This window comes from Anser anser (assembly GCF_964211835.1).
Source record: "Anser anser genome assembly, chromosome: 1".
Taxonomy (NCBI): Eukaryota; Metazoa; Chordata; class Aves; order Anseriformes; family Anatidae; genus Anser; species Anser anser.
The window spans coordinates 203601056-203628997 of NC_139720.1; the positions used below are offsets into that span (position 1 = coordinate 203601056).

Genomic DNA, 27942 nt, shown 5'->3' on the forward strand with positions numbered 1-27942 from the left:
TTCTGCCTTTTTTGTGGTGATTGTCATTTTAAACATGTCTGGAAATGAGCAGGGGGTAAAAAATTATCACCAAGAAGACAGTGGTTAAAAAAAAAGCTTGCAAAACTAGTGTACAATAGAAACACTGTCCTTGCAGTGAGGAGTGAAACAGGGAACAGGACTGTGGCACTAATTTTCCTGCAAAGTCTTTAGCAGTCAGACTAATCCCAGACACACCTCGTGCTGACCTTTACACATGTACACACTGAACTTTCTGGGAGACTTTTCTTCCCCGAGTCCCTTGCTTACTTCATCTCCCGGCAGGGCTGCCTGCTGGACCTGGTGATCCTGCTTCTGTACAAAGGGAAGGAGCCTCCACCTACCTTCTTCACTTCCCTCCCTGGCTCCTCTTTCCCTCTCTTCCCCTCGGGCTGGCAGGATTCCTGGGGCAGAGCATGCAATCAGTTTGCAGGGAGCAGTCGCAGCAACAGGAAAGATGCAGAAGCACAATCAGAAGGAGCACCTCTACAAGCTGCTGGTGATTGGGGACCTGGGAGTGGGCAAAACCAGCATCATCAAACGCTATGTCCACCAGAACTTCTCCCCACACTACCGGGCCACCATCGGTGTGGACTTTGCCTTGAAGGTCCTCAGCTGGGATGCTGAGACTGTGGTACGGCTGCAGCTCTGGGATATTGCGGGTGAGTACAGAAGGGAACCCTGTGCCCTGTAACCCATCTAGAGACAGTACAAAATATAGACCCAAGTTCATTTGTTCTAATCTTTAAGTTACCTGTGCAATGAGGGAGAGGAGACTGAGGAGAAAGAACTTCAGGGCACCTTGAAATTTTGGAGTTTCCTTAAAGCCAGCAGACCCACAGAAAAGGGATGTCAGAGCAAAACCTGTCTTGTCTGATTTTTCTCCCGAGCCCTCAGACACGGTCTCCTCTCTCTGAATGGCCCGATTCTTCCCCTGCAGCTGCCACATCATTATACTAAGAGATCTCTGTGATGGGAGGGAGGCTGACAAGAATTTCTTGTTGTGGCTATTTAATTTAGTGGAAGAGATGAGGGATTAAGTAAGACGGTTAATACGATTTTTATAGTTAAAAAATGAGGAAAAAATATATCAGGGTTACCTGATCACAATACCTACTTTCCTCCCTTCCTCCCTTCCTTCCTTCCTCCCTCACTCCCTCCCTCCCTTCCTTCCTTCCTTCCTTCCTTCCTTACTTCCTTCCTTACTTCCTCATCCTCTCCATCCTATGTTCCTTGTGCCCAATTCCTTATGTCCAATGAAATGTAAAAACTTCTGACACACTTTGAAAAGACTAGTGTTTGTATTTGGCAACTCTTTGTTAGAATTTATTTACTCAGGTTTACTTGTTCTTTTTTCTAACACAAAGCAAAAAAAGGTACTTTATGCTCTGGGGGAGAAAAAGAGTAAAGAAGTCCATCCATCCTTGCATGCCTGCATTATTTAAAAAATACAGAATTGACATTGTTGCAATCAGTGTTCCAGATTTTTTATACATAGCTTCCAACTAAAACCACAGCTTCTTCTTCTTGCCACATCCCTTCCTAGGAATGAACCACTTTTGATTCAGAGTACAAAATAGAAGTTGTGCATGGCATTTTTTACATGATATAAGTAATCATTTTTCATGTAGTGTACATGAGAATCCAAGTTCAGCAATAACACAGTATCTTACAGCAAAAATGATGGCATTTTTTAAACTCAGCTAAAATAAGAAGTTATGTTCGTGAAGTAGGGAATGAAGGTGAAAATTACATCAGCTGTTAGGCAGCTGTGCCAGCCTGTGGGTTCAAGTCTGGAGTTGTACATAGTAAAACCAGTGGAATAGGAAAATTCTTAACATTCTTATCAACGGAGGGAGTGCCTTTCTTCTACGCTTAGCTAGTTCATATCTGAGCTCTGAATTTAGCACCAAGGTACTAAAACTTATGCAACAACACTGTGTTATACAAAATGTGCATATCCTCAGCATTTTTTTTTTTTTTACACAATAATATAATTTGGGGGGTTTATGATAGTAGATAAACCTGTTTTGTTGTTGTTGTTATTGTTGCTGTTGTTTTGTTTTGTTTTTTATTACAGGTTGGAATAATGGGGAAATCATTGCTTTTATTGCTCACCAGTGACTGATTATAACGATAAATATGTACACATTCAGCAAAACTTTTCTGCATGAGAAAAAAAAAAAAAGCCCTTAATAGTAAATTCTGAGTACATTGGGGACTTAACGAATGTATTTTGCATGCTTTGTTTCAGAGATTTATTACACTACTAATCATGTGCTGGCAGATCATATGATGTAGCTTTCAGTCAGGCTGCAGAAGCAATTACACCGAGTTGTAGTACTGAATGACTAGCATGCTTTCTGAGTTATCACACATGACAGAGAGAATTACAGCATAGTACTAAATTTCATATGAATTGCTCAATTCAAAGCATCTCTGTGAAGGTCAAGACAGCGGCCAGTAATAAACAGAGTTGCTGTCTCAGTTTTAATGGCTTCTGTGTAAGGAGCTTTAGCTGTTGATGGCTATACATAGAAATTAAGTTCTGCAAGCAACATTCTGAATTCAGATCAGTGTGGTGCTGGCATAGACAACAAATATGGCATCTGGCTGATGTGAAAAAAAGTTGTTTCAAAATGAAAACGAAATGAAACTGATTGGGCTTACGGAGGGAATGGAAGTGTTTTCCCCTGGCTGTGGCTTTCATATGTCACTGTGTGCAAAACACAGATATGTGGAAGTAGGAGGGGATAAAAACAATATCTGGTTTCAGAACAATCCCTGTCTTTTGCTTGAATCCTTGTTATTAGGTCATGCTTAGCTTTAGGGGTAAAGCAATACATTTTCTCTCCTTAACCAAGACTAAGGATGTTGGCTTAGCATTTAGGATATTTTTAATTGAAACAAATGCTGAAAATGTGTTAATAACATTTCATATTGATACTTTTATATAAATATAAACATATAAATATATATATTTCAGGTATTTTTGCATCTCTCACATCCTAGCCTCCCCCTTCATTATGCTCCAGTGAACGCTACTACTGAGCATAATGTGTATTCTTCCTTGCACTTGACTGTGTGCATCAGTAGGTAGTAAATTTTTTAACAATATATAAATAATTTTCTCAAAAATGTTTTGAGTAAAACTAGCATCAAGCTTATCTATGTTATTAGTAAGATTTAAATACCTGGTGATTTCATGGGAGGAGTGGTGCACTCCATCCATAGAAGGACCAATTTTACCCATTACGTACCTCCTATGAGATATAACAGGAAGAAAGAAAATTTGTTTGGTGCCATCTCATTTCATAGTGAAATACCATATATTTTTCTGTAATATATTATTGTGTATCCCTTAATTTGGTAAACAAAACTAAAATAAGATCTAATAGCTAAATGTTGAGCATGCATTTTTTTACAAGAGAGACAAATGCTGAACAATAACTAATCACTAGAAAAAATAATTCTAAGATAAATTGGTTGTTCTTCACATATTATTACATTGGCTTTGTTGTTTGTTTGGTTTTGTTTTTGTTTTTGGAGAAATAATATGTCTGTTCCTAAAGCTATGGCTGTAAGACAGGAATAGTTGGATAAAAATTCATGGCTTCTCATGTTATGATGTCTGTAACAGCATACTGGCATTAGAATATACTAATTTATGTCTGATCCAGTGAAGTGTCTAATAATTCAGGTGACTGAATGTTTGCTGTTTTGTGTGGGAGAAGATACACATGGTAAATTTCTCATTGTCTTTAATTTCATCCATTTTATTTCACTGAATGTCCCAAACTCTCTGTTATGGTGTTCTTGTCCCTCTTGAAGTGTTCTATCACCTCTACTGTTGTGTCAAATATCTTTAAATATTGATCCTCTGTCTTTCGTTTTGTTCTGTTTCTTTAGCAGTTCTGTTACCTCTATGTGATCATCCTTTAAATTTGTGGACAGATTGTTGGAAGGGCAGATTTAAAGGAAATACTTAGTCATATTTGCAACAAGGTTCTTACAAGATAGGATTACTGTAGGCTTCCCTCCTGCGGTGGGGTGGTCCTGCAGATGCAGAGTGGAACCATTTTTGATGAAGCCAACTGTTGCAGACAGGAAGTCCAAGGGAGCAGCTCTCTGGGAGAGTCACAAGGGGCAGAGGGCAGCATTCAGAGCCTCCCACTCCCCAGCTACTTTTTCAGAGCAGGCATCACTGCCGTTACCCCTTCTGCTGGACATGTGTGGGCTGGATTATTCATTGCTACCAAAAATAGCTTGGTTTACTTTCACAAGGCTGGATCTCGTCTCATAAATGGTTGGTCCACTGCATTGGAGACATTCACACAATACTGGTAACAAAAGACCAGTTTGATTTCCTCTCCCTGCAATTGTCACATTCAAAAACAATGGTATTTGCTTAGATATAGTCAAATGTCTGAATAGTTGTGAAGTTTTGGGGACCAGTATACTCCACAAGGACTAAACAGGCCATTCACAGATACGAGGCACTGTACATCCTCAATGGTTTAGGATTTTAGTGGCTGCTAAGCATTTCAGTACATATGCATAAATAAGATAGTCATGGTGATTTCTAGGCTAAGGTACCTTGAAATCACTGTTCTGCAATCACAAATAAGTCCCTCACTGTGACAGTTTTATTTTGGCAGGGATTTGATGGGATCTGTGGGCCTGATCCAGCTCAGAGCCTGCTTCTCCACATTCTCATGTGCTCAGTATGGGGTGTTTTTTAGTCTGGTTTATGTTTCAGTCTTGCTTCCACAAAGTCAATGACTTAACTTGAAGAGTCAAAATTCTGAAAGTTGTTTTGAAGTAGAAGATAAAAAATGTTTAATCCTTTTTCACATTTTCCAGCTTTTCAGTGTTGGCTAAAGGCTCTCTGTGTAAAGCCGTGTGGATCCCAGAAGCTTTTCCCTCCTAGGATGAGGGATAGTAGTAAGAAGTAAAAGCCACAGTAAAACTGAGCATTAGACAATTATAATCAATTTTTATCTACACTATTTTTTCAGATATTATGGTGGAAATTATCTGAGTTTTAGCACTTTCTCATACTTTTTTATAACTTTATCAAAGATAATAGTGGTTAGTGGAGATTGCAGTTCTGTAGAAGTCATGCTTATGCAGTGTGCATTTTTATAAACTACAATTGTTCAGATGCTGATTGCTTTAAGCTTATTAAATGATACCTTACCCTGCTACAGAAGTCTCTGAGATCAATATAAAAGTGTGGACAGGTACCATTCACACAGGAAGTCCTTCCCTTTAATGGAAATCTTGTTGCTTTGGCACCTTCATCTCTTTGGGATGACTTCAAAGTGGAGTAAGATTCATCTGGTTTAACAATTAGACATCTTTTCCTGAACTGAGTGTAAGCTAGCCACCTTGGGCTCACCAGGGTGTCAAGGGCAGAGCGTAAATACCTCCATATGGAAGCTTATGTGACTTCTCTTAAATGTCTGTCCTTGCTGAGAATATGTCCTCTAGATATCTCTTCTCAGTCCCTGACTACAAAGGGACCCTAATCTTAGATAGAGAATTAATTTTTTAGAACCTAAGTTAGGGCTGATGAATCCCACCATAGAGCACCATCTCAGTGGGCAAAAGCTACCAGACTCATGGGCCTGATGCCAGATGCCAGTGGCCTTGCAAGAGGTACAGCAAAGCCCAATGGGCCAGATCAAACAAGCGTTTCACAAGTTTCTGACCCTTCCTACAAAAAGCAAAACCCACCTGCCTCAGTCCCTCATGCAGTAAAGTAGGTTCTAATGTTCAAGGCTGCTTTTGGAATACCACTGAATACCTAATGGTTGACCTAATTTGCAACATAATTACTGCCTAAGCCATTGTGTTTCTGAAAACACAAGTCCACATTCTGACACCATCAAATGGTGCCTATTTTCATGAGTAATTCTGCTAAGAGAAATGGTTTTAGGAACCTCATCTACTAAGATAACTATTTGTTCAACTAATTTGGAATCTTTGGAAGAAGAGTCTTCCCAGGTGCTTTGATAAAATATTTTGTACTTGAAGCACAACACAAACACAGAGATCCCCTTTTCACAATGTAATCTAAATAAGAGTGAAGCCATTATGCAAATGACATAAAGCTGAATGTCTGTGGCTACAAACCACCTCTTTTCAAAGCTTCATAATATCTTTATGCTAAATATGTTCATATATTAATATTCAGTCATCTGAATACAAATTAACATTCAGTCACCAGCTCCATTCATTCTCTTTCTCTGAGGTGATTTGTAATGGAAGTTGGTGAGCTCTGTCTGCCTGCATAAAGTTGATTTTACTAGTACAGGGACTTTTCCATGGAGTGAAAACCTAGGTATCTGCAAATGCAGTTGGAAGCAGAACAAGAAATCACAGAATCACAGAATCATCTAGGTTGGAAGAGACCTCCAAGATCACCAAGTCCAACCTCTGACCTAACACTAACAAGTCCTCCACTAAACCATATCACTAAGCTCTAAATCTAAATGTCTTTTAAAGACCTCCAGGGATGGTGCCTGAACCACTTCCCTGGGCAGCCCATTCCAATGCCTAACAACCCTTTCGGTAAATAGGTTTTTCCTAATATCCAACCTAAACCTCCCCTGGTGCAACTTTAGCCCATTCCCCCTCGTCCTGTCACCAGGCACGTGGGAGAATAGACCAACCCCCACCTTGCTACAGCCTCCTTTAGGGTACCTGTAGAGTGCGATAAGGTTGCCCCTGAGCCTCCTCTTCTCCAGGCTGAACAATCCCAGCTCCCTCAGCCGCTCCTAGTAAGACTTGCTCTCCAGACCCATCAGTCACACCATTTGTCAGTACTTTGTCACCGCTAGCCAGAAGAACACATCTTCTGAGCCTTTTATTCCTCTAATCTTCATTGTTTGTGATGAAGGATTTTGTGCTGCAAATTAATAACTTAATACATATTCTATAACAACACATCACACCTATCTTAGAGAACTGTGTACTGCTGTTTATGTGTAAGGCCCAAGTTTAGTTATTCTTACATCACCTACATCTCATCTACAGCGCAAGCAACTCAAGACTTTGCATGGGAAGTGTAAAGTATCACTGTAACGCAATATGCATCAAAAATTAATTGTATATGTTGCTGTTGACTTCACTGATGAGATTCTAATCAGTCCTTGACTTTTGTTTGAAAGTACCTTCTTGCAGATGAAAAAAATTTGCTCAACAAGGAGGTTGTTGAATAACACATGACTTAGCCATTCATCTGATCAGCCCACTAATAGGAATCATAAGACGTTTTAATAAAGCATGACCATAAGAAATTTTCAATCAGACTTTATATTTTTCAGATTTTTTTTTATATTTCTGTCTTGCTTTATCAATGGAAAACAATGTTTGTTTAAGATAAAACAAATCTAGAATAAATTTGAGGATGACAGATATCTGCTTTTGATTTCTGTATCATGTGAATGACTTTGTGTTTGCTAGAACAACTATTGCATAAAACCAAAGATGAATGACACAAATAGATGGTGTTGGCTCCATAACATGCATTAAATTCCAGGGGCTGGCCCTAAGTATGTCTGGTCAGTGTCATTTTGATTAAATGAAACTGCATGGCTTAGAAGCCCAGCAATCAGGACACATCAGGTCTCATCCCAGCTTTACATTTGACAGCACAAATTCCATCACATAAAACCTCTACAGGTAAACTTCTTGGGGTCAGACAGACAGGCAATCTTCTTGTCTTCATAACCCACTCAAAACTATGCACATTAGGAAAATCAGGCTAGAAACAGGCTTCCATGGAGTATTGTCTATTTTCATAGCATGTTTTCTCAGATATGGAAACATATGGTTAAATACAATGGCTGTCTTACTTAAATCTGCTGTTACTTTGAGATGTTTCAAGCATTTATAATTATTCCTTTTGGGGATCACAGCTCAGCAGTGAGATCAATGATTTCTTTTAAGTTTTTATTTTTTCAAATATGGAAAATTATGTGTGCTTTATTTCCATTCTTGGAAATATATATATATACATATGCCAAATTTCCCATGAAAACAGCATAAATATTAAAAAACAACACAGATGATCAACATATCATATCATATCATATCATATCATATCATATCATATCATATCATATCATATCATATCATATCATATCATATCATATCATATCCTGACATCATTAACGTTAACAATCATTAAAAAAATCAAACAACATTAAAAAATCATTAACAAACAAACAAACAAAAAAGGCGAAAGAAAGAAGACCCCTAAATACCTTTCCACACAACCCTTTGAATTCAGCAAATAAAGCTATAAAACTTAAGAACACATCTAATGTAAAACTTTTCCTCCCAGTTCCTCTTACTGGAGCTATATGTCTCCTTGTATTACTACAGCGGTTTTCTGTTTTCTGATAATGCTTTCCACTTTTGTAAAGCTTTAAATACACCTTTTGCACTTCTGTGTTTTACTTTGCCAGTGACAGTAGGCTCATAATGACTCTAATGCCTGATATGGTTCCAGAGCTTAATTAAGTTACTGTTTACTAAAATCACTTGCATGAAACTGTGTGGGACTTTCTGTCACGCGTGAGATCAACTGCATTAGATGTTTCCCACATAATACTGTAGTATCAAGGAGCTTCAAATCTTATACCTAGATGTTTTGTGAGTCGTTTAAATTCCTGTGATGTACACCAAGAGTCTGAGTACTGTCCACAGAAATCTGGCAGCTTAATAAGACTGTACACTGAAGTTCAAACTTGTCATAAATTTATTACATTTCCTTGTATGTTTGCTTTAAAACTCCTTTTTCTGCTGTACTCACATTTTCATACAAATGAGTTTAGTACTCTACTTATCATTCTTTAGATAAATAGTACCCTTCCAGAGGTGTCAGACTTACTTACAAAATCAAGCCCTACCTTCAGTAATATTCTATTAGAAAACCTGGTATGTGAAATATTGACTTAGACTGGAAACAGTGATTTTTACAATTATTTTTTTTTTTTCTCCCCACATTCATGATCACAGGTCAGGAAAGATTTGGAAACATGACCAGGGTCTATTACAGAGAGGCCATGGGGGCGTTCATTGTCTTTGATGTTACAAGACCCGCAACATTTGAAGCAGTGACAAAATGGAAGGAGGATTTGGACTCTAAGCTGGTTCTTCCAAATGGCAAACCTGTGCCAACGGTCCTGTTAGCAAACAAATGTGACCAGGGAATAGATGTTCTTATGAACAACGGCATCAAGATGGATCAGTTCTGCAAAGAAAATGGGTTCGTGGGCTGGTTTGAAACATCAGCCAAGGTAATGCTTCCATTTCTTTTTAAGTGTTTTTCCAAGCACAGAGAAATTGGTTTCCAAAATAAGTCACTTTGTTGAAATATGTACTTTGCAAAGGTCTTATTTTGGTGTATTTAATTAAAGGTGAATTTGTAAAGTAATACAGCCTTCTATGGCAATTTATATTTGTTTTAGGCCTTTTCTTTCAAAACAAGTTATATGCAATGTTATGAAAAGCTACAGCTCTAAGATTATAGGCCAGCAGTAAAGTATGTAAACAGGCAACAATTTACTGCGTAATAGCTTAAGAAAGAAGATGACCTTTGGCAAGACACAAAGACTACCTCTTATGAGAATATGAGGATATTTTTCATAATTCTTAACAATGAATATTGTCTCTAAATTTTTATATAACCACTGTCGGTAAGATCTCCTGATTTGAGACAAGAGCTTCATTGTGTTAGATTCCAGAAAGCCAGTCCATGGTAGCACTACTCTGGTTGTACTACTCTGACTGTTGTAAGTTCTCATCCTCAAAAATATTTTCAGAAAAATCACATGTCCAGAGAGGAAGAGAAGATCAGTGGTCAAACTGCTGAATGAGCTTCTCTTGGGTTAAATTCTTTGCCTTTGTACAGATTTCCTGGGTAAGAAACTCAAGATTAAAAAGGCACTGGGATGCTTACAGCACAAAGGCCCAGCAAACAGTGCTGCTGTATACCACTTTGGGATTTCTCAGACAACATCAGTACATGCAAATTTGCAGAGCTGGCACAGTAAGCCTAAGGTTTCCTGAAAGGGAACTGTCTCACAGACTGTGTGACTACATGGCACCTGGATACTGCTATGGCTTGTGGAAGATGGTCATAGCCTTGAGGATTTTCATAAGTGTGGTTGACTTTGACAAAAGGTCCCAACTAATTTTATTAATATATAAAAACTATACTCAAAAATGCAGTGAACTTTTAATGAAGAATAAGGTTACCATACAGGACTAATGGAAAACTTCTGCTTCTGAAACAAGATTTCTATTTACGAAGAGAAGATATGACCAAGAATAAATAAATGTGTAACACCAATACCCACAGACACATTTTCAAAAGCTTTCAGTATTTTTAGTCTTCTAAATATAGCCTTTGTCCTCTATACTTCATCTATAAAACATGGATACTCTTGTATCTCCAGCCTATTGTCTGCCTTTGGCTCATGACTACGAAATGTAGGAAAGCAGCATTTGGCTTCTCCTGATGTTAAATGGGAGTTTTTGGATAGTTTTATTGGCCCCAAGTACCTAAATTTCACCTACACTGTCATCTCAGTGCCTGAATCCATTTTTGCTTCTGTATCTAACTGCTTTGGAGCAGAGATGGACTCACTGAGTGAGGAGCCTGTGATGTGGTTGTCCAGACTCCTCTTGGATTCAATGGGGAAAAACATACCCTTCTATACTACCCTGAATTGGACACAAAGAAAATTTTCTCCCAAAAGGAATATTAGCTCTCCATTTACTATCAAGTTATCTTAACTCTCTATATTCTCTCAATAGCTGTCTAAAATTAGGCTACATGATTTATACCCTTATTATATTTGTATAGCCTCTACCACAATGTGACTTTGATTTTTTCTAGCACATAAAATTAAAACATAGGAAATCTCATGTCTTGATTCCCATCACCAACAAAGGTATCTAATCAGTCCCATGTTGCTTGAACTTGAATTTCTGCTATTCAAATTATTTCATTCCTGTTATGACAAAGACTTTTAGTAGAAGCTTGGTTGTATGTGAAATACTGATTTAAACACAACATCTAAGTGGATATTATGTTTATTGTGTTCTTTGATTATGAAATCTGCTCTCATCATTAACAGCACAGAAGAATGCTTGAATGTTTGAAATGTAAACAGTTTGGCACTGGTTTGGCTAAAGTTATTAGTAGACTGAAAACCAAAATGTTATATTTAGTCGTCTAATTTCTTTTAAACACTTTGAGAAAATTACTTCAGAATCTTTGAAATGTATACCTGTATTTTACTCTTCTGGTCTTGATATCTTCTAAAATATTAAAATTTAAAAGAAATATCACTTGCAATCAGCAGAGGTAACAGCAAGTAATTGCCTCAAGCATTGTGTGAATTGTTGGCTGAGAGGTCATTGTGACCAGTGTCTTTACTTTCCTACTGAATGGGCCTCAAAACTAGTCACTGTCTCTTCAAAATGGCATTTCTAGGGAGACATTTTGGTCTAGGTTCATGTGTAAATTATCTTTCTCTATATATAAGGTTATTTTCATTGCAGCATTTGTGGGACATGGTTTGAATTCAGTGTGGTTATCTGCTGATTTTTGCTAGATGAAACCACCAGAATCCAGTAAGGATGGTATCTAGTTCTGTTTAAGAAAACAGGCTGAGATGTCTTACATCAGATTCTTCATGATGATTTTGGCAGAGAGAGAATTATTCCAGGAAATAATAAAATAAATAAATAAATTTTAAAAGGGAAAGAAAAACCCAGAGAGCAAAACCCTTGGAATAGCAGCTGTCAGTAGAAGATCTGGAGAGTGAGGGGATTTTATCAAGACAAATTATCATTTGTGTAAGAATTACATGTTCTGGACCTTTTCAATATTTTCTTTGGTGTCTAGCTGCATTTCAGGCCACAAATAACATGAAATATCTAGTTGTGAGCATTTGGGATCCAGCTCACCAGTGATGTATAACATTGCATGTGGCTGTTTTCTTCAAAACTACTTTTTCTTCATTTCTGACATTTACATGACTTTACATTTCCTGAGGACAAGAACCAATTCACTGAAAACTCAGGCCTGAGGGCAAAATCACCACAAAAATCATCTGGAGAGAAATGAATAACAGATTGTTTTAAAATGCCTGGATCTAAAAGATTTACAAAGAGAATGAGATGGAACAGGGGAACAAGATGGACCATTGTTTAAAGGATACAGGTTTCGTTATTCTAGGTGGTTTGGATCAGCAGCTGGTCACTGCTCTTTAGCATATGAAAAAGCATATGAGGAAGGAATCCATACTGTGAGTTCCAAGAATTAGTCCACAGCAAGCATCTGTCCTCCTCTTAGGACAAAAAAAAAAACAAACAAAAAAACACATTTATTGTGCTATGGACTACTTCGAGTCAAGGCAGGGAATGAATGTACAAACAATTTCAAAGGAGGAAGAGTTTTTACCATGATGGTAGAAGGTAGGCACTCTTGTGGAGAATCGTGGAAATGTAAAGGACAATTAAACCTAAAAGAAGTGACAACAGAGGAAAATTCAGTCTGGGTTTTTCTGAGACAAACAGGTATAAGATTTTGACTTAAAAAAAAAAAAAAAAAAAACCCTACTTCTTTTCCTTACTTTTTTTAGCTTACTTTATTTAGATCTTCCTTACTTTATTTAGCTCAGAAATAACTGCTAGCCAAGCAGTCCTTTGTTTACCATTCCAGACATGTTTGAACAGAAAGAAATCCAGTTATGACAAGACTTTTCTTCAACACCCATTGTGATAGGAGCAGTGAGAGTTGAAGCCACATGACTATTGTAGACTGTTCTTTGAATCTATAGCCTAGGATGTGATATTCTTCAATTCACATACCTGATATCCATCCAGAATTGTAGACTCCTGACTTTAAAATGATTCAAAGCAAAGTAATCCCACTAAGGACTGTAAAATCACAACATTTAGGCTAAGTTATAACAAAATAATTTCCCCATTTGGTCTAAGTTCTGAACTAAACCTATGCTTTTCTTTTTTTTTTTTTTTGCTTTCTTTTGCCTTTTTTTTTTTTCCCCTAAACAGAAGTTGTTATTACTGTTTTTTTAAAATATTGGATGTTACATGTATCCGGTATTCTTTCAGCCTAAGGCATATTAAATAGTTGAACTCAGCTCCAGGGAAAATAAAAAGCTAGCTATGTTTGCTATAGAGAATAGAAACTCTTTTTCTGAAGTAGAAAAACACTGACAGAGAAGTCATCGTATTGCAGCTATCAGTTTTAGCGGTTCAAATAAGTAATAACTCTTTTTTTGTGGTATCCTGGAATAATTAGATCTCCAGAGGTTTTCTGCCAACGTGCCTGGAAATGTTATAGCCTTCAGAACAAACTGAATGTGATTTATGTGTTTTGGAAAAACAAAGGTGATTATTTATAAAAACATTTTTTTTTTTTAAGTTCTAGTTGCCATGCCTAAAGTAGCATGCTATATATGTACCTACCATATTTCAAGCTGTCAATGATTTGAAATTCTTGTCTGTGGCACTGGCAGATTACACCAAAAGACATCACTGTATTATTCCCTGGTGCTGGTTTTTCTTAAGTTAACAACTTTAATGTAAACTATTTGAGCCACGTAATGTATTCTCTTGTATTAGCTTTGATTCTTACATTAATCTAAAGGAAATATTCAACCTATTCCGATCTTCTGCTCCCTACAAAGATAGAAACTTCTTTTGATAGTTTCTCATGTAAGAAAGACCTCAACTGGGCAACAGCACAATGCGGTATAGTCATGTTACATATAACACCATATTTCCAGTGGGGAGCCTTGTCTCTTTTACACATATCTTCAGTTTGCTCATATTGATTGCAGTCTTAAAAACACATCCCCAGATATTCACAAAATAATCCTTAATAGTAAATTATTTAATCAATGTCATTACAATTATTGTGAAAGGTACATTTATTTAAAGGAAGGAAATTTCTCATTCTTGTCACACCTTCAATCATCCAGCGTGTGGCCAGAGTAGCTGAGAAGTCCACTCACTTTTCCAAGCCTTTAAACTGTCATCACCACCATTCCCAGTTCAAAGAGACTAGCTTTTCACTTGGATTAGAAGAGCAGCAATTTGAAGCTTATTATCACTTCATAATGAAAATGGAACTCATGCATCAAAACAGACAAGTCAGGCAAAACTAAATGTGCTTGAAAATACCCACTTCAGAAATGGATTGAAATACCTTAACACTTACCATCGCTGTGATATGATCGTGTTTGAGTTTCTCATTCCATGCTATAATTCCACTGTCAACAATGGAGAATTAGGTAAAAAGACAGTCACATTTTGTCCATATTGCCCAGAAGGTCTGGTAGCCATGCTTTCCAGATCCTTACCAACCTAGGCTAACCACAGAGTTCCTTCTGTGCTGAGTACTGTGACCGGGAGACTGAACACCAAGTCTTTGGGCTATTTGGACACATCCTATTTGGACCTAGAAAAAGTTATATAATCTTTCCTTCTCTAGAAAAGGTAGGTAATAATGTGTCCTTTTTCCATTTTTGTCAGACAAGCTATACATAATGTGTCGTAGTGCTCAAATTCTGCAACAGGAATCAGGAGTCCTCTTTGCCATTAATCTGCTGGGTGACCTTTCAGAAAGTCACTCTCTCCTCTGACCCAGCCTATTCTTCCTAGCAAGGACAGCAGTTCTGCTTGTCTTACCAATGAGCTCTGTGAATGAAGCAAGCTCTACTGTCCCTTGTTTAAAGTATAAAATCTTCTGACTGTACAATCATGAAAGTTAAAAAAAAAAAAAAAGACAACAAAAACCAAACCAAACCAAACCAAAAACAACAACAAACAAACAAAAATGAAGCTATGTGGTAGACTCAAAGAAGGACATGGTTTTGATTTCCATGAAGACAAAATAAGGTCATGTGTATGTAATTTGGACGTGTATGGATTATGCTGACACACAACAGCTAATCTACTGATCTGGTAACTGAAACCAAAGCAATCCATTTGAGGCTGCCAGACACAGTTAGGAATGTATGGCTCCTTACAATGTCTTTCTAATTTGCGAAACAAATAAAAAAATAAAAAAAGTCTAATCCATCTTACTTCACAGAGACTTAGAAAATACTTCTGTTTCTGCCATAAAACGTGTGAAACGAAGCTGACACCTAAGGCAGAAGCTTCCAGTTCAGATATACAGTCACTCTATGTGGAACCCTCTGCAGGTTTTGTTTCCTGAAACTAAAAGAAGAGTTGCTTCAGAGCATGCTAGCGGTATCAGAGCTGTCTTATAGCTCTCTGGATTACTGTTCTTAAATACATTATTTAGTACTGGCCAAAAGCTGAAAATTCACAGAATTACAGAATTATTGAGGAAGGTGCCTCTTGAGGTCATCTAGTTTAGCCCAATGGAATCCAGTAGGGTTTTGAAGATCTCCAAGGTTGGACACTCCACAGCCTCTCTGGGCAGCCTGTGATAGTGCTCAGTCATCCCCACTGTAATAAAGTGTTCTCATGTTTAGATTCAATTTCATGTGTTTTACTTCAGTTCCAGTACATCTGCTGCTCACAATAACCTGGAAATTTTGATGTTTCCTTCCAAAATGAAAATTCAAAAAATTTTATTAAAATAATTAAATAGTTCTGCTTAGGAAAATCTAAAATCTAAGGGAGCCCTTGGCTGAGCTCTGAGGTTCAAAGGACGTGTTGCTCTGGTTCGTCAGCCATGAGGCCTGGCAATGCAAGCTGCCTCTGTGTGCAGCCAATGTTTCCTTAGGCAGACTGCCCTGAAACCACACAATCAGCTTCTTCTGATGAAAGGTTTTTGTTGCAGGATTTCCAAACAGCTCTAAGAATTCAGTCCCAGAAATTATCTTGTTCTCAGGGGTGCAGTCACAGAACTTCACATCCGTGAGTTTTATGTTCATGCACCTGGATGCCTTTTAATTCACGCTGTTATGTTTTCCTAGAAACCCAACCACAGCAATACAACACAACATCTTAATAAGTCTCTGCTGCCCGTGATTTACAAGATTATCCACTCTGATAAGCGAGTATGTGTAGCCTTTCCCTCAGATTGCTTGCACTGGGAGAGTGCACATTAAAATGAATTTTAAATCATATCCCTTCTCCTGGATTTTAGTGCATAATAGAAATAAAATTGGACAATGATGAAGTCGTCTTGCAGCCTCCTCTTCTCCAGACTGGACACCCCAAGGATCCTCAGCCTCTCCTCACAACACATGCCTTCCTGCCCTTTTGCCGTCTTTGTTGGCCTCCTCTGGAGTCTTACAAGGATGTTAACATCATTTTTCTATTGTGGAGCCCAGAGCTGTACACAATATTGAAGGTGATGCCACACCTAGATAAGGTTGGAGAATCACCACTTTTGACCAGCTGGCCATGTTGTGTTCAATGCACCCAAAAATGTGGTTTGCCCTCTTGGCTGTCAGGGCACACTGCTGGCTCATCTCACAGTTAGACCATCTATCCAGAAGGGTGCTGTAAGGTACAGTATCAAAGGCCTTACTAAAATCCAGAAAGATCACATCCACCACTCTCCCTTCATCCACCTCATCCTTGACCTTATCCTAGAAGGATATCAGATTACCAAGGCAGGACTTTCCCTTCAGGAATCTATGTTGACTATGCCTGATAATAGCTTTGTTCAGTAACTGCCTTTCAATAACCCCCAGGACCATCTTCTCCGTAACTTTTTCAGGGACTGAGGTCAGACTAATAGGTCTGTAGTTTCCTGGGTCTTCTCTCATGCCATTTTTGTACATGGGTCTAACACTGGCTAGTTACCAGCTCTTCTCCCTGACTTTCAAGACAAGACTCAGGAGCATCAGATTCAGTCAGAGAAACAAAATACCTGAATATAGAGCGGGAGCAATTTTATATCTGAAAACAACCAGAAATCCAAACCTAAGATATCTATACGGAAAAGAAAACATGAATAAATAAAGTTTAATTTGGAAGTGAGACAGGCCCATAAAACTAATAAATGTCTTTTTTCTTCAGTAAAGAGCTAAGAGTCAGTCCATTCTGAGGTTTTTTTTTTTTCTTATATTCAAATGTGATGCTCTAAATATTTTTTTTTCTTATATTCAAATGTGATGCTCTAAATATTTGTGTTCTATGTTTGTGTTAGAGGTGGCAGATAAGGAGGAAAACAATCCAGAATACAAAGAAGCTTGCTGGGCTTGTATACTACTGTGAGACATTCAACAAAGTATTTATTTTCCCTTTGGTTGATTGTTGCATTACAAGACTATGAAATTTCCCATAGCAGTGGGATCAAATATTTTAAGTCATGCAACCTTCCCCTCCCTTGAGTTGATATTCTCTCCGCAAAACTGTCCTTTGAGATACTTTTGAAGGAGATCTATCTACACAGCAAACTGTAATTACATTTGTGTCTTTCAGTGTTCCTTTCTGGTTTTCAAAGATTACATAGATTTATTTTATTTGCCTTACTTTGTTTGGTAATAGAATTAACAGTAGCATGTTTTGATTTTCACTTTTGCATTCCTTCTTAATGGGGTCAAGAGAAAGACTGACTCTAGTAGTCAGACATCACCACAGGAATTGGTTTCAGATCCCTGGCAGACAGGGTAAATCACTTGGGGCTGGATTCACAACTCAGTTTTTGCAGCACTGACTGCGACAGCATCTTTCATGTGCTGGGGCTTACTAAGGCACAAAAGCCACAGAAGCCACAGAAATGGCACCTCCTGTTCAAGGAGACATGCCCAGGAAAAGGTTTCATAAAATAAAAGGGTTTTGAGCTCCTACCTCATCATGAGAACACTTGAACATTTCACCCACTTCCCAACTAGCCACTATGAACTGGACCAGGTTTCTTGCACTTTGCTTTGTTTGGGGCTCTGTATTTTCCTCATTTGGTAAATGGTTCTAGGAGAACTTCCCTATCTCAGAAAGATGTCGTGGAGAAAAACAAATCAAAGACGCAGTGTTAAGTATTAACGGCCTTAAAGTAGTGTAGGTAGACAGACCTTCCCTAGTCTTTGGATAACTATGAAGGTAGAAGGAACCTCAAAGGAGCCTAGAAAATAAGCTACAGAAACAGTAGTGCATCTAGTACCATGTCAAGGACTAGATGAGTCTGTAACCCCATCCTGATAGTCAAAAGTTCCTCCACTATTAAGGCAGGGTACATTCTTCAGGATGGCCTAAAGAATTTGCTCAGAACATGAAAGAAACAAAGTAAAAATGAAAAAGAAAGGAAAAGAAAGGTGATCTGCAGCACCATCACAATTTCTGTGGTGTTTTGTGTAGAACAAAAGTCATAAGAGAGATGACGGTTAAAGGATTTCTACCTAGAGACTGATAGAAAGACATCATTTCACTCTGTTGTCTCACTTTTATTTTCTTTCCTGTTTTTCAAATGATGAATTTTATTCTTAGGCATAATGGGACCAGTTTCCCTGTTTCAGTACAATTAGTAAGGTGTCTGTGATTATTCCTCTCTGTCCAGTCTTACATCCTGTTTGTTGGTTTCTTTGTATTTGTTGGATGGATTTTCACCTGCTTCTATTTCTCTGTCCTTCCCTAGATTGCTTTTCAACACCTCCTATTCTCTAAAATTGCCAGGTCTCTGGGTGTCTGTTTGGAGAGCAGATCACCTTCTACTGTCTGCAGCTGCTGCTTTGCTGCCTAAGAGAATATTGATTTTTTTTTTTTCAAAACATACTGTAGGATGAGAGGTGCAGAAATCAATATTTCATTAGACAGACCAGAACATAGCAACATAGCAATGTCTGATCAACAGATCTGGGACAAGGATTAGGTTTAGAATAAACAGCAACAACAGCATCAGAAGGGAGGTGGTCAAGGCACAGCTGGGACTGCTGGAGCTGCTTTGGTGGCAGAACAACCTCCTTGTAGTGAGCGACTTAATGCACTGCTTCTTATTTGTACCATGTACCTGTTGTCACCTGACCCATGGGAGAAGGGTGGAGTTAGACAAAAGCTTAAAAACAGCTGTGCTGGCTGTAAGGCCCACCTCTTGCTCCCGTGTCCCCTGGCAGAAATTTTCATCCCCACATCTAGACCATACATATAAATGTTCAGGAATGTCTGGGACAAAAGCTGGATGAGAATATTACTCTGATCCAGCACACACTATGGACAGGACTTTTTATTCCTTACCTCTTACATACCTCTTATTTCTATTCCTTACCTCTTATACAGAACAAAGAGAAGAATTTTAACTGCTTGGCTGCAAATGCTTTAAATAGTGAAACCTTGCAAACCAGCACATTTTGCCTGAAGAAGCAAGAGCTCAGTCACATAAACTTTTGTAGGCACATCTAAGGGATGGTGCTCTGGCAGAGAGGAAGGTGGGCATGGACTGAAAGCAGAATCCTATTTGGGTGGAATGGCCAGAGCTGAACATAAAACTTAACTTTATTTAATCCTACTTTACAGAGAATCAGTAGATCTGGGCAGACACCTACCAGTGAAACAGTAGACTCAATCCAAGATGCAACTAGCAATGAAATCAGCAATATGAGCAAAATTTGGAAAATAATTTCATTAAAAAGAAGAATGAGTAATACAGAAAAAGTAAAACATTTCATTTTGATATTTCCATAATTAAATATTTTGATTTTTTATGTCAAAACAATATTTGCCTGTTCAAATTTGGCTTACTTCTCCAAAAAATCTATAGAGGATTTAATAACCTAGTTTGCTTTAGTTTTAGTTCAGGCTGAAATAGAACAGCATTGTGTTTTGTTGTTGGTGGTGTTGATGGTATTTTTTTGTCTAAATTTTTAGTCTCAGGCACCTGGAATTCCATCTAGCACCAGTGCGGATAAGGGACATTCACCTACACCCAAGCCTTTGTGGGCTTGGGTTCATTCCCTCTTTCCCACTCCTATAGAATTCTGATCTTAAGTCTCTGACGAAGAGCTTTCACATGTTAATACATGTGAATATTAATGTATTTAGGCACAAACTGAGATAGTCACTAAGACATTCTTGAAAAAAGCTAAATGCTCCCATCCCAGAAGAGAAGCAGCACATGGGTAAACAAAATGATTATCAGTCCATTAATAACAGAATACATAATGGAAAAGACTTTTTTGGGGGACGGAGGAGGGATGGATTTTTTTCTTTTTTTTTTTTTTCTTCGTTTGGTAACCTTCTTTATTGTCAGCTCTTTAAGCAGTACTGAGATATTTTTCAACGTCTATTTTTTTCTAAGAAAATTTCACAGTGTCCTGAAAAAAAACTTTTCATACACAGTTGAGGAATTTGCTTGTCTGGGTCAGGAAAATCATGTGATAGAGTTGCATTTTGACAGCTCAGTACAGACCTGATTCTCAGCTCTTTATTACTTTCCAGGGGTTAGTATGTAAATGGCTTGTCTAAAGTTTTGATTTTTTAAAACCAGACGATATTCTTTACAGGTCAAAGTTGAAATATTTCAATTCACTTGTGTAGTTGAAGAATCCTGTGAAATGTTGGCACTAATTAACATTTCCAGTTAAATCTCCAGATTTCAACTCTTTGTTGTGGCGCAAAGTTATGGCCAGTGGAGTTTATGGAGCTTTGCAATTGACTGCAAGAGGATTAGAAATCAGCCTCACAAAATCCATTACTTTGGCTTTTGATCTTTCATATAATTGTACCATCTCTACTAAAACACACACATGCACTTTTTTTTCTTTTTTTTATAGCTGAACTACGTACTTAAACATCTCATCTGACTATTTTGAACACATAAAAAAGGGTTTCGCATTGAATTCACATTGAATTTTACAGGTTATTTTGTTTGTGATGCTGCACTGATGCTGAGCATTTGCTGAAGGTAGACTTTATGGCATTGTGTGGGTGGGTGTGGTCTCAGTACAGCAGGCCCCAGATTCAGCTTGGAAACCTGGGTCAGTCTTAAATTGCAAGTAACACATAATTTTCATGGAGCAAGAGAAGTATGTGCATACAAATAAATACATACTTATATTTGTATATATAAGCATATATTTATATATGTGCATGTAGGTGTGATATGATTTCCTGTAAGACTGAAGGTGCAATGAGTTTCTATCTCTTGTCATATGAAATAAGTGATCAGTGCCAAGACCTAGAGTAGGAGAGTGTATTTTATGCCAGAAAGCCTGGCTTCTCATTCCAGCCATACCAGTTGCTGTCATTAAAAAAATCCTTATTCAGTATTCCTTCTTATTTTATATGCTGTGCTGAGCTGTGTCTCACTGATCAGGCTGTTTCAGCTTTGGTTATTCTACAGAGTAAGGGTTGCTGCAAGTTAATCATGCTATGGAAGAAAGTCTCTAGAGTGAGGATTTCTGTCTTGAAAATGAAAACAATGTTAATATATGTCATCTGAAGCAGCACATTGGAGATACAACCTCAACAAAAAAAATAACAAAAAATAAATAAGAAATAAGAAATCTTAATGATATAGAACTTTTCTTGCTGTTCTGTGGATAATTTGAGATTGTATTATTTTTTCAATGAATCTGTCCATCACAAGTTTCATTGTATGGTATAAAGAAAACCTCCTGAAACTATGGATAAAGTTTAAAAAAATAAGAGCTATTTATGCCTGTAGTTGCTGACTAAATTAATAATTTTAAGTTGCTGACAAATTAATAATTTGAAAATCAGAGTAACCATTATTCAAGCAGTGAAATATGGATTCTGGAGCTTTACTTCAGCCATTTGTCTTTAACATCTCTTTAGTGTTTGTATAGTTTATTGAAGCAATCATATCACCAAGACTTTGGGGTAATTTAAAGTGAGTTCTATGCATAATTTAAAGGAGATGTGAATCATAATATACATAAAATGTAACTAATTAAAAAAATGAAAGTAAACATTTTTAAAATGTCAAAATCAATTTTTAAAAGCTGTTTATTAAGGAAAGTAAACTTTTGATGTAGCCTAGAGAAAAGTTTAATTATACACAGGCAATATTCAGCATATTGTAATTAATATTGACTAATCACCCTCTCTTTCTCTTTCACTTGTAGGAAAATATAAACATCAATGAAGCTTCCAGATGCCTGGTGAAACACATAATTGCTAGTGAGAGTGATCCAGTTCAGCCTATTGAACCAGATATTATAAAACCACACTTGAATTCCAACAAGATTGTCAGTTGTTCGGCTTGCTTTAAATCCTAAGAGACTTCCAGACTATTACAAGAGCTGAGCAACTATGACTCGCAATGTATACTGTATCCAAATGTACCCAGCCTGCACAGATTGTCCATAAGCAAATTTCAAATATCTCAAAAATATACTTAAAGTCTTCCAGAAATTTTTAACAGCTAAAATTTGTTGTGAACTGTTCATTGATAGCAACTACTCAAAACTGTCTGACTGCTAGTCAAATAAGTCTCATAATGATGGCTGTGTTTTCCTGGTTGGGTAGCACCATCACTGATATCAAAATCTATTTCCTTGCAGTGTGGTTTCTGAAATCTCATATTTGTGATGTGAGTGCAGCAACACCTTACTTATCCCTTGGTCCTCCAGCCCATCTTCTCAATTGTCTGACCAGACAACCATCATCATTACACTGTTTTGTCCCCCCATTACAGTTGAATAATCCTGTTTCATATGAGGAAGGTGATGATGACAATATAGCTGTTCAGGAAGGGTCAACAACACTACAGTGAAATATTGCCAAGTTCAGTCTCCTGGATGAAGTGGTAAGGTTGAACACGAAACAACCTTTCATGTCATTCAATTCCCCAGAAGGTCTCAGCCTGTGAAACTGAACATGAGATAGTTTTTGCTGTCCCTCCCTGAGGAGTTACATTCTCATAGTTGTTATAATTACCTTCAGATGAAGCAAAATGAAACAAGTCAAGGGTGAGAGGTGACCAAACAGGGAATCAGGGATATAGTCTCACAGGTGAAGTGGCTGACAGTGTTCAGAAAGGTTATCTATTTCAGAAAGCCAGCATCTCCTTAAAAAAGAACTCCATAATTTTGTTCTTGCCCCTCCATCCGTGTATGTTGTCCCCATGTGTTTAAACTGTCTGTACTCCAAAAGCCCCTGAATGCAACCTCCCCATTATGTTGATTCTCATGGGAAAATATACAATAACATAACAGATGAACCTTTAAGGAATACATCTTTGTTGAATAGCAGGGTATTTGTTTTTGAAGAACATTCTTTAAACAAACAAACAAACAAAAACAATTGTGTGAATGACCATAGGAAGCAAAACGAAACAGTCTTGAGAGTAAATACTCCTGGAATATTTATTTGCAGAAATTGTTGAGCTGTACTGTGGAAATGAAGTGGCTGATTTTCAGAATATCACAAAATATGCAGGTTGGTGGAGTCATTCAGGCAACTGTGTCTAGACAAGAAGTCTTGACACCTGGCTGCAAGCCTGCAAGACAAATTTTACCTGTCTCCTGCCACAGACATATTACTTCCATTTTCTTGCTCTCACTCAGTCCTTTCCTTCCTAAGCTGTGAACTTTCAGTGGCAAGTGCTGTCTTCTGAGATGGGTTTCTGTCCTTAGAGATGTGTAACACCATGGAAGGGAGGACTGATACATTTTGTCATAGAATTTTAAAACAAGAAAATAAGGTCTATAATTTTAAAAATAAAAATCCACATCTAGAATTAACCTGTGCACACACACAGACATTAAGGACTCATATATATATATATATATATATGAATAAGCTAGCTTTTTTTAATCAAGGAGAATAACTTCCAGTTGTCTTGATCTCAGTGTTATCCTTCAGCACAGGCTCCTACTATGATCTGGGTCAAATATCTTTCTGCCTCAATTTCCTCATCTGTAAAATAGGGACTGATGTACACACCTACCTCACAGCACTCCTTGAAAGTTACTCTTGGCACAGTGCCTCAATGATATATGTTATACAAATGCCAAGCTGTATTACTGCTCAGAATGAATTATGAGTGCCCTCTAGCATAAATACATGGTGCTGTAATGCCTTAATGTTTTAAATCTATCCAGGGCTTGCCTGAGCTGCAACAATTAGCTTCAATTATTCCACCTCAGTTAACCCAGTTGAGGTTATAAAGCAGTGTGTGACTGCATGGGATGATTTGATTAGCTGCAGATGTGCTGCAAATGGAAACTGGCTGCATGGATGTCATGCTACTGGTTTAATAATCTCAGCAGCTAGGCTGTAATTTAGACCCAGTGCCAGGTCAGCTATTTCAAATTTAAAGCATTATTTAAGTCAAGTTGTATGGATGCCTTATTAAGGATAACACTTAATTCATACCTTCAGTCAGCACTGGGGTGAATGCAAGCACCTAGATATTTAGATGGCTTCTAAAGGGCTAAGCTTCATGAGCTGAATCCCATGCTTTACTTAAAAATCTAGGTGCCTCAGGTGAAGCAAAGGAAGTCGTTGCTTCTTCCAAAAACAATTATGTACTCAATTGGCAACCAACTTAGCAGTTGCTGATGTGTTTTAGGTCTTTACTGATCGCTTGTCTTTGGTGGCTTACATTCAACATTCAGAAAGCATAACGATAACTTCCTCTCACAAATATTTATGAGAGCTATGACTCAAAATCTGGGATAATAGCAATTAAAAATAATAATTTAAAAAAAATCAAACACTTAGAGGATGTATAGTTATTTGTTCATTTGGTGTTTTCTTTTCTTTTCTTTCTTTCTTTCTTTCTTTCTTTCTTTCTTTCGTTCTTTCTTTCTTTCTTTCTTTCTTCAATATATTTTATAAACCTGCTTTAAACTCTGGTCTTACCATTTGTTCTTCCTGCTTCTGTTGCATCAAGTTTCACTGCAGTCACAGTTTTGGGCCATATTTTCTGCTTTTGATAGCAGGAGGACAGAACATATTTACAATGTAAGAATTGAAAAAATATCATGAAGAATAAGGCCTGTTTAGGTGGTTACATAATTCTAAATGTTCAATTTTATTTTTACTGAAGTGATAAGAACCTGTCAAGTCTCTTTCTATAATGCAATAAATGTGTGAATGTCACCTGGGTATCTAGTAAACAGAGCCTTTTCTGAAGGGGTTGTCATAGGCAGACCAGAATGAAAGATTTAATTTGGAGTTAATGAGCCCACTTTGTTCTGATACCCTTTCAGGAGCAAATGTAAAATTTAGTTATATTGATTCAAGCCCTAACATTGCTTTCTTTCCTTTTTTAGATGAGTTGTCTTAATTAGATGACCACTTCAAAATGAAACATTTTCCCGTTCTGTAATAAATAATAAAATGTATGAGTCTCTATTGCCTTGCAAGTGGGTAAAGATACTACAAAATGGATTTAAAATTAATTTTCATTCTAGTTCTCCATAAAACCACCTCTGCGTATCCCAGCACCTAGGACCACAGGCTGATGCACAGGTGAGTTGTCAGGCATAAAGACTTAGCTTCAAACACCCATGAAAAATGGCGGATGAACATCTCCACCCAAAGCTTCATTTTCCAACTCAGCTACACCACCAGCAATGATGGGGTGTCTTCCGTTTTCCAACTTTGAAGCTCCATACAATCAGTATCTGACAATCCTAAATACAATGGTGATCCTATATACCTTGGAAAGCACATACATATTACTCAGATGGGAAAATGAATAGAGTGAAATGTAAATTACGCTCTGTTATTCCAGAAAGATCATAATTAATTTGACCAGGTTGGGTTTTCAATAAAGAGCCATTTGGACTCTGAAAATCAGGCTTTGTTCTTCTTATACACTATTTTTAAGATTATGTATTTTCATTGAACTTTTCTATTTAGAAATAGTTGTTTCCAACAGTACCTTGTGTACGCAGCCTGGATTGTTGTATGTCAATATTTTGTCTTCAGACTTCTTTTTTTTTTTTTTTGCTTCTATTTTAGTCTACCTGACCATATTAAAGGGTGAGGGAGAGAAGGAGGGAGAGAGGTAGGGAGGGAAGAAAGGAGGGATGAAGGGAGAAGGAGCATGTTTAAATAGCAGTTTTGTTTTACTTCTTAAAACAGCTTGTCTAGCTGAATGAACTTGTTAAATATATCAAGGAAATGCAATTTTATGTCAATTGCCAGTAAAGAGTCAATGAAAATATATTTTACTTCACCGGTATTTATGCATGTGACTGCAGGTTTTATTGTAATAAAAGATATTTCTGACAAGACGTGGAATATGTGTGTTTTGTAAAATTAATTCATTAAAAAAAAAAAAGTAAGCAGATATAAGTATCACAAGCTAAGTCAACTGTTCTCATCCATAGTCAATCCACGATATATATATTTGTCATTTTCCCCAGAATAGTTTCATTTAGACTGTTTAGTTTCTGTACACCCTCTCTCTTAAACTGTCCAGGTTAGTGTTTGACATTGATTAAAGGCTTGCCTATCAGAGACAGAAACTTTCCACCCTTTCTCCCTTCATCATCCTATTTGATATGCAATTCCAGATGCAGCGTTTATGGCTCCAGGTCTTGAAAGAACCACAGTTCAAAGTCTGATTTTACAGGCAGAATTTTTGGCTCACAAATAGATGCATCATCAGTTTGGGGGCTCATTATTAACCACAAGCTCCATTCTTGGAAGTCTGGCTGGGTAATAAGTGGGCTACATCTGCAATTCAGGCAGCTGCATATCTAGGATGTAGAAACTGCATTCGTCTTCAGCTGGCAGGGCAAACTTGTACCTGCAGCAATGTTACACACTTGACCTTTCATGATTCGTTTCTTGTCCCTACAACTATTATATTGTCTTAATAATTAAAGTTTAAAAAATAATAATAAAAAGCAGCTTCCTTACAATGTGAGTCTAGTCTTTATTTTACAGTTTTTGCTTTTCTGTAACCACCAAAAAAAAAAAAATCAATTTTTGTTTGTTTGTTTGGTAATGAAAACTGACATTCTCTCACCCTATGGCTGGAGATGCTTCAAGACCCATAATAAAATCCCTGGAATTTAGTGATACTGCTTCTGCTACACTAAACAATCACCTTATAATGAGGAAACATCTTTAACTGAACAATTTGGGAATATTCATTTCCTGAAAATCATCTCCCTTTACAGTTGCAGTGCATCAGCTGCCTAATTAAGACTGGAATCTGCATGTTTTATGTTTCAAATGTAGTAATAATAGTTTACAAAGATAAGATATTAAACTGAGCAAAGGCACAGCATGCAACTCCCCAGAGTGGAAGCTAAGCTAATGAACATGTCCTGGCAGACTTCTCTGCATGTTAGTAACAGGAGAAAGTTTCCCCTGTCTGATATTTGCCTGGAAATATCAGATTCCAGGAAATGAGCTTTCATTTAAGTTTTAGTATCTGAATTCTCCATAATCAAAAAAAGTGCTGCTGGCAGTATTTGCACCTGGCATCTGGAGTTTATGTAGTTTTAAAAAACCAGCCACTATTTCATTCAGAAATGGCATCTTTGTTAAAAGTTTAAATGTCAGTGGTGCCTAAATATTTTATCAGGCACCCAAAAGATCATTTGGGTATCCAGTTTCCTAAACTAATCTATCCACACCTCCTGCTTTTGTGAATTCATGCCTTTGGCTTTCACAAAACATGCAAGGAAAGGGCAACTATAAGATGCTCCTTTAGCAGAGACATTTCAACCACACCCAAAGTCTTTCAAAGGAGATGAACATAATGAAGGGAATATCATAGAATGGTTTGGATACCCCAGAGTCAGGGTAGAGAGAAGCGTCTGGGACTCCACCAGGACCAATTCAAGAAGTGCTCAAGGGCAATGAAAAGATGCCCAAAAAGTTCCTTAGAACTGCAGAAATTGCTTAGTGATAATCTGACTCTGTTTAGCTTTTATCACTTAGAGGTCTATGAATTTTCCAGGGCACAAAGAGCTATGCTTCTGTCTTGTGTGCCTTCAAATTCACTTCTTCATTGGCTAC

At 37.4% G+C, this 27942-nt stretch overlaps 1 protein-coding gene across 1 annotated transcript; it reads left to right on the top strand.

The window, feature by feature from the left end:
* Positions 1–26859, top strand: RAB38 (RAB38, member RAS oncogene family). Its single transcript, XM_083821693.1, has 3 exons — positions 1–680; positions 9049–9329; positions 22077–26859. Exons 1-3 carry the CDS (start codon positions 476–478, stop codon positions 22227–22229), a joined length of 639 nt encoding a protein of 212 aa, XP_083677819.1. The 5' UTR covers positions 1–475; the 3' UTR covers positions 22230–26859.
* Positions 26860–27942: the final 1083 nt, after the last annotated feature.

Bases quoted from the DNA above. Each gene is read 5' to 3' on its own strand.
- RAB38 (XM_083821693.1), top strand. From the start codon at position 476: ATGCAGAAGCACAATCAGAAGGAGCACCTCTACAAGCTGCTGGTGATT. The intron at 681-9,048 runs GTGAGTACAGAA...TCATGATCACAG, and splicing joins GCAGCTCTGGGATATTGCGG to GTCAGGAAAGATTTGGAAAC. The intron at 9,330-22,076 runs GTAATGCTTCCA...TTTCACTTGTAG, and splicing joins GGTTTGAAACATCAGCCAAG to GAAAATATAAACATCAATGA.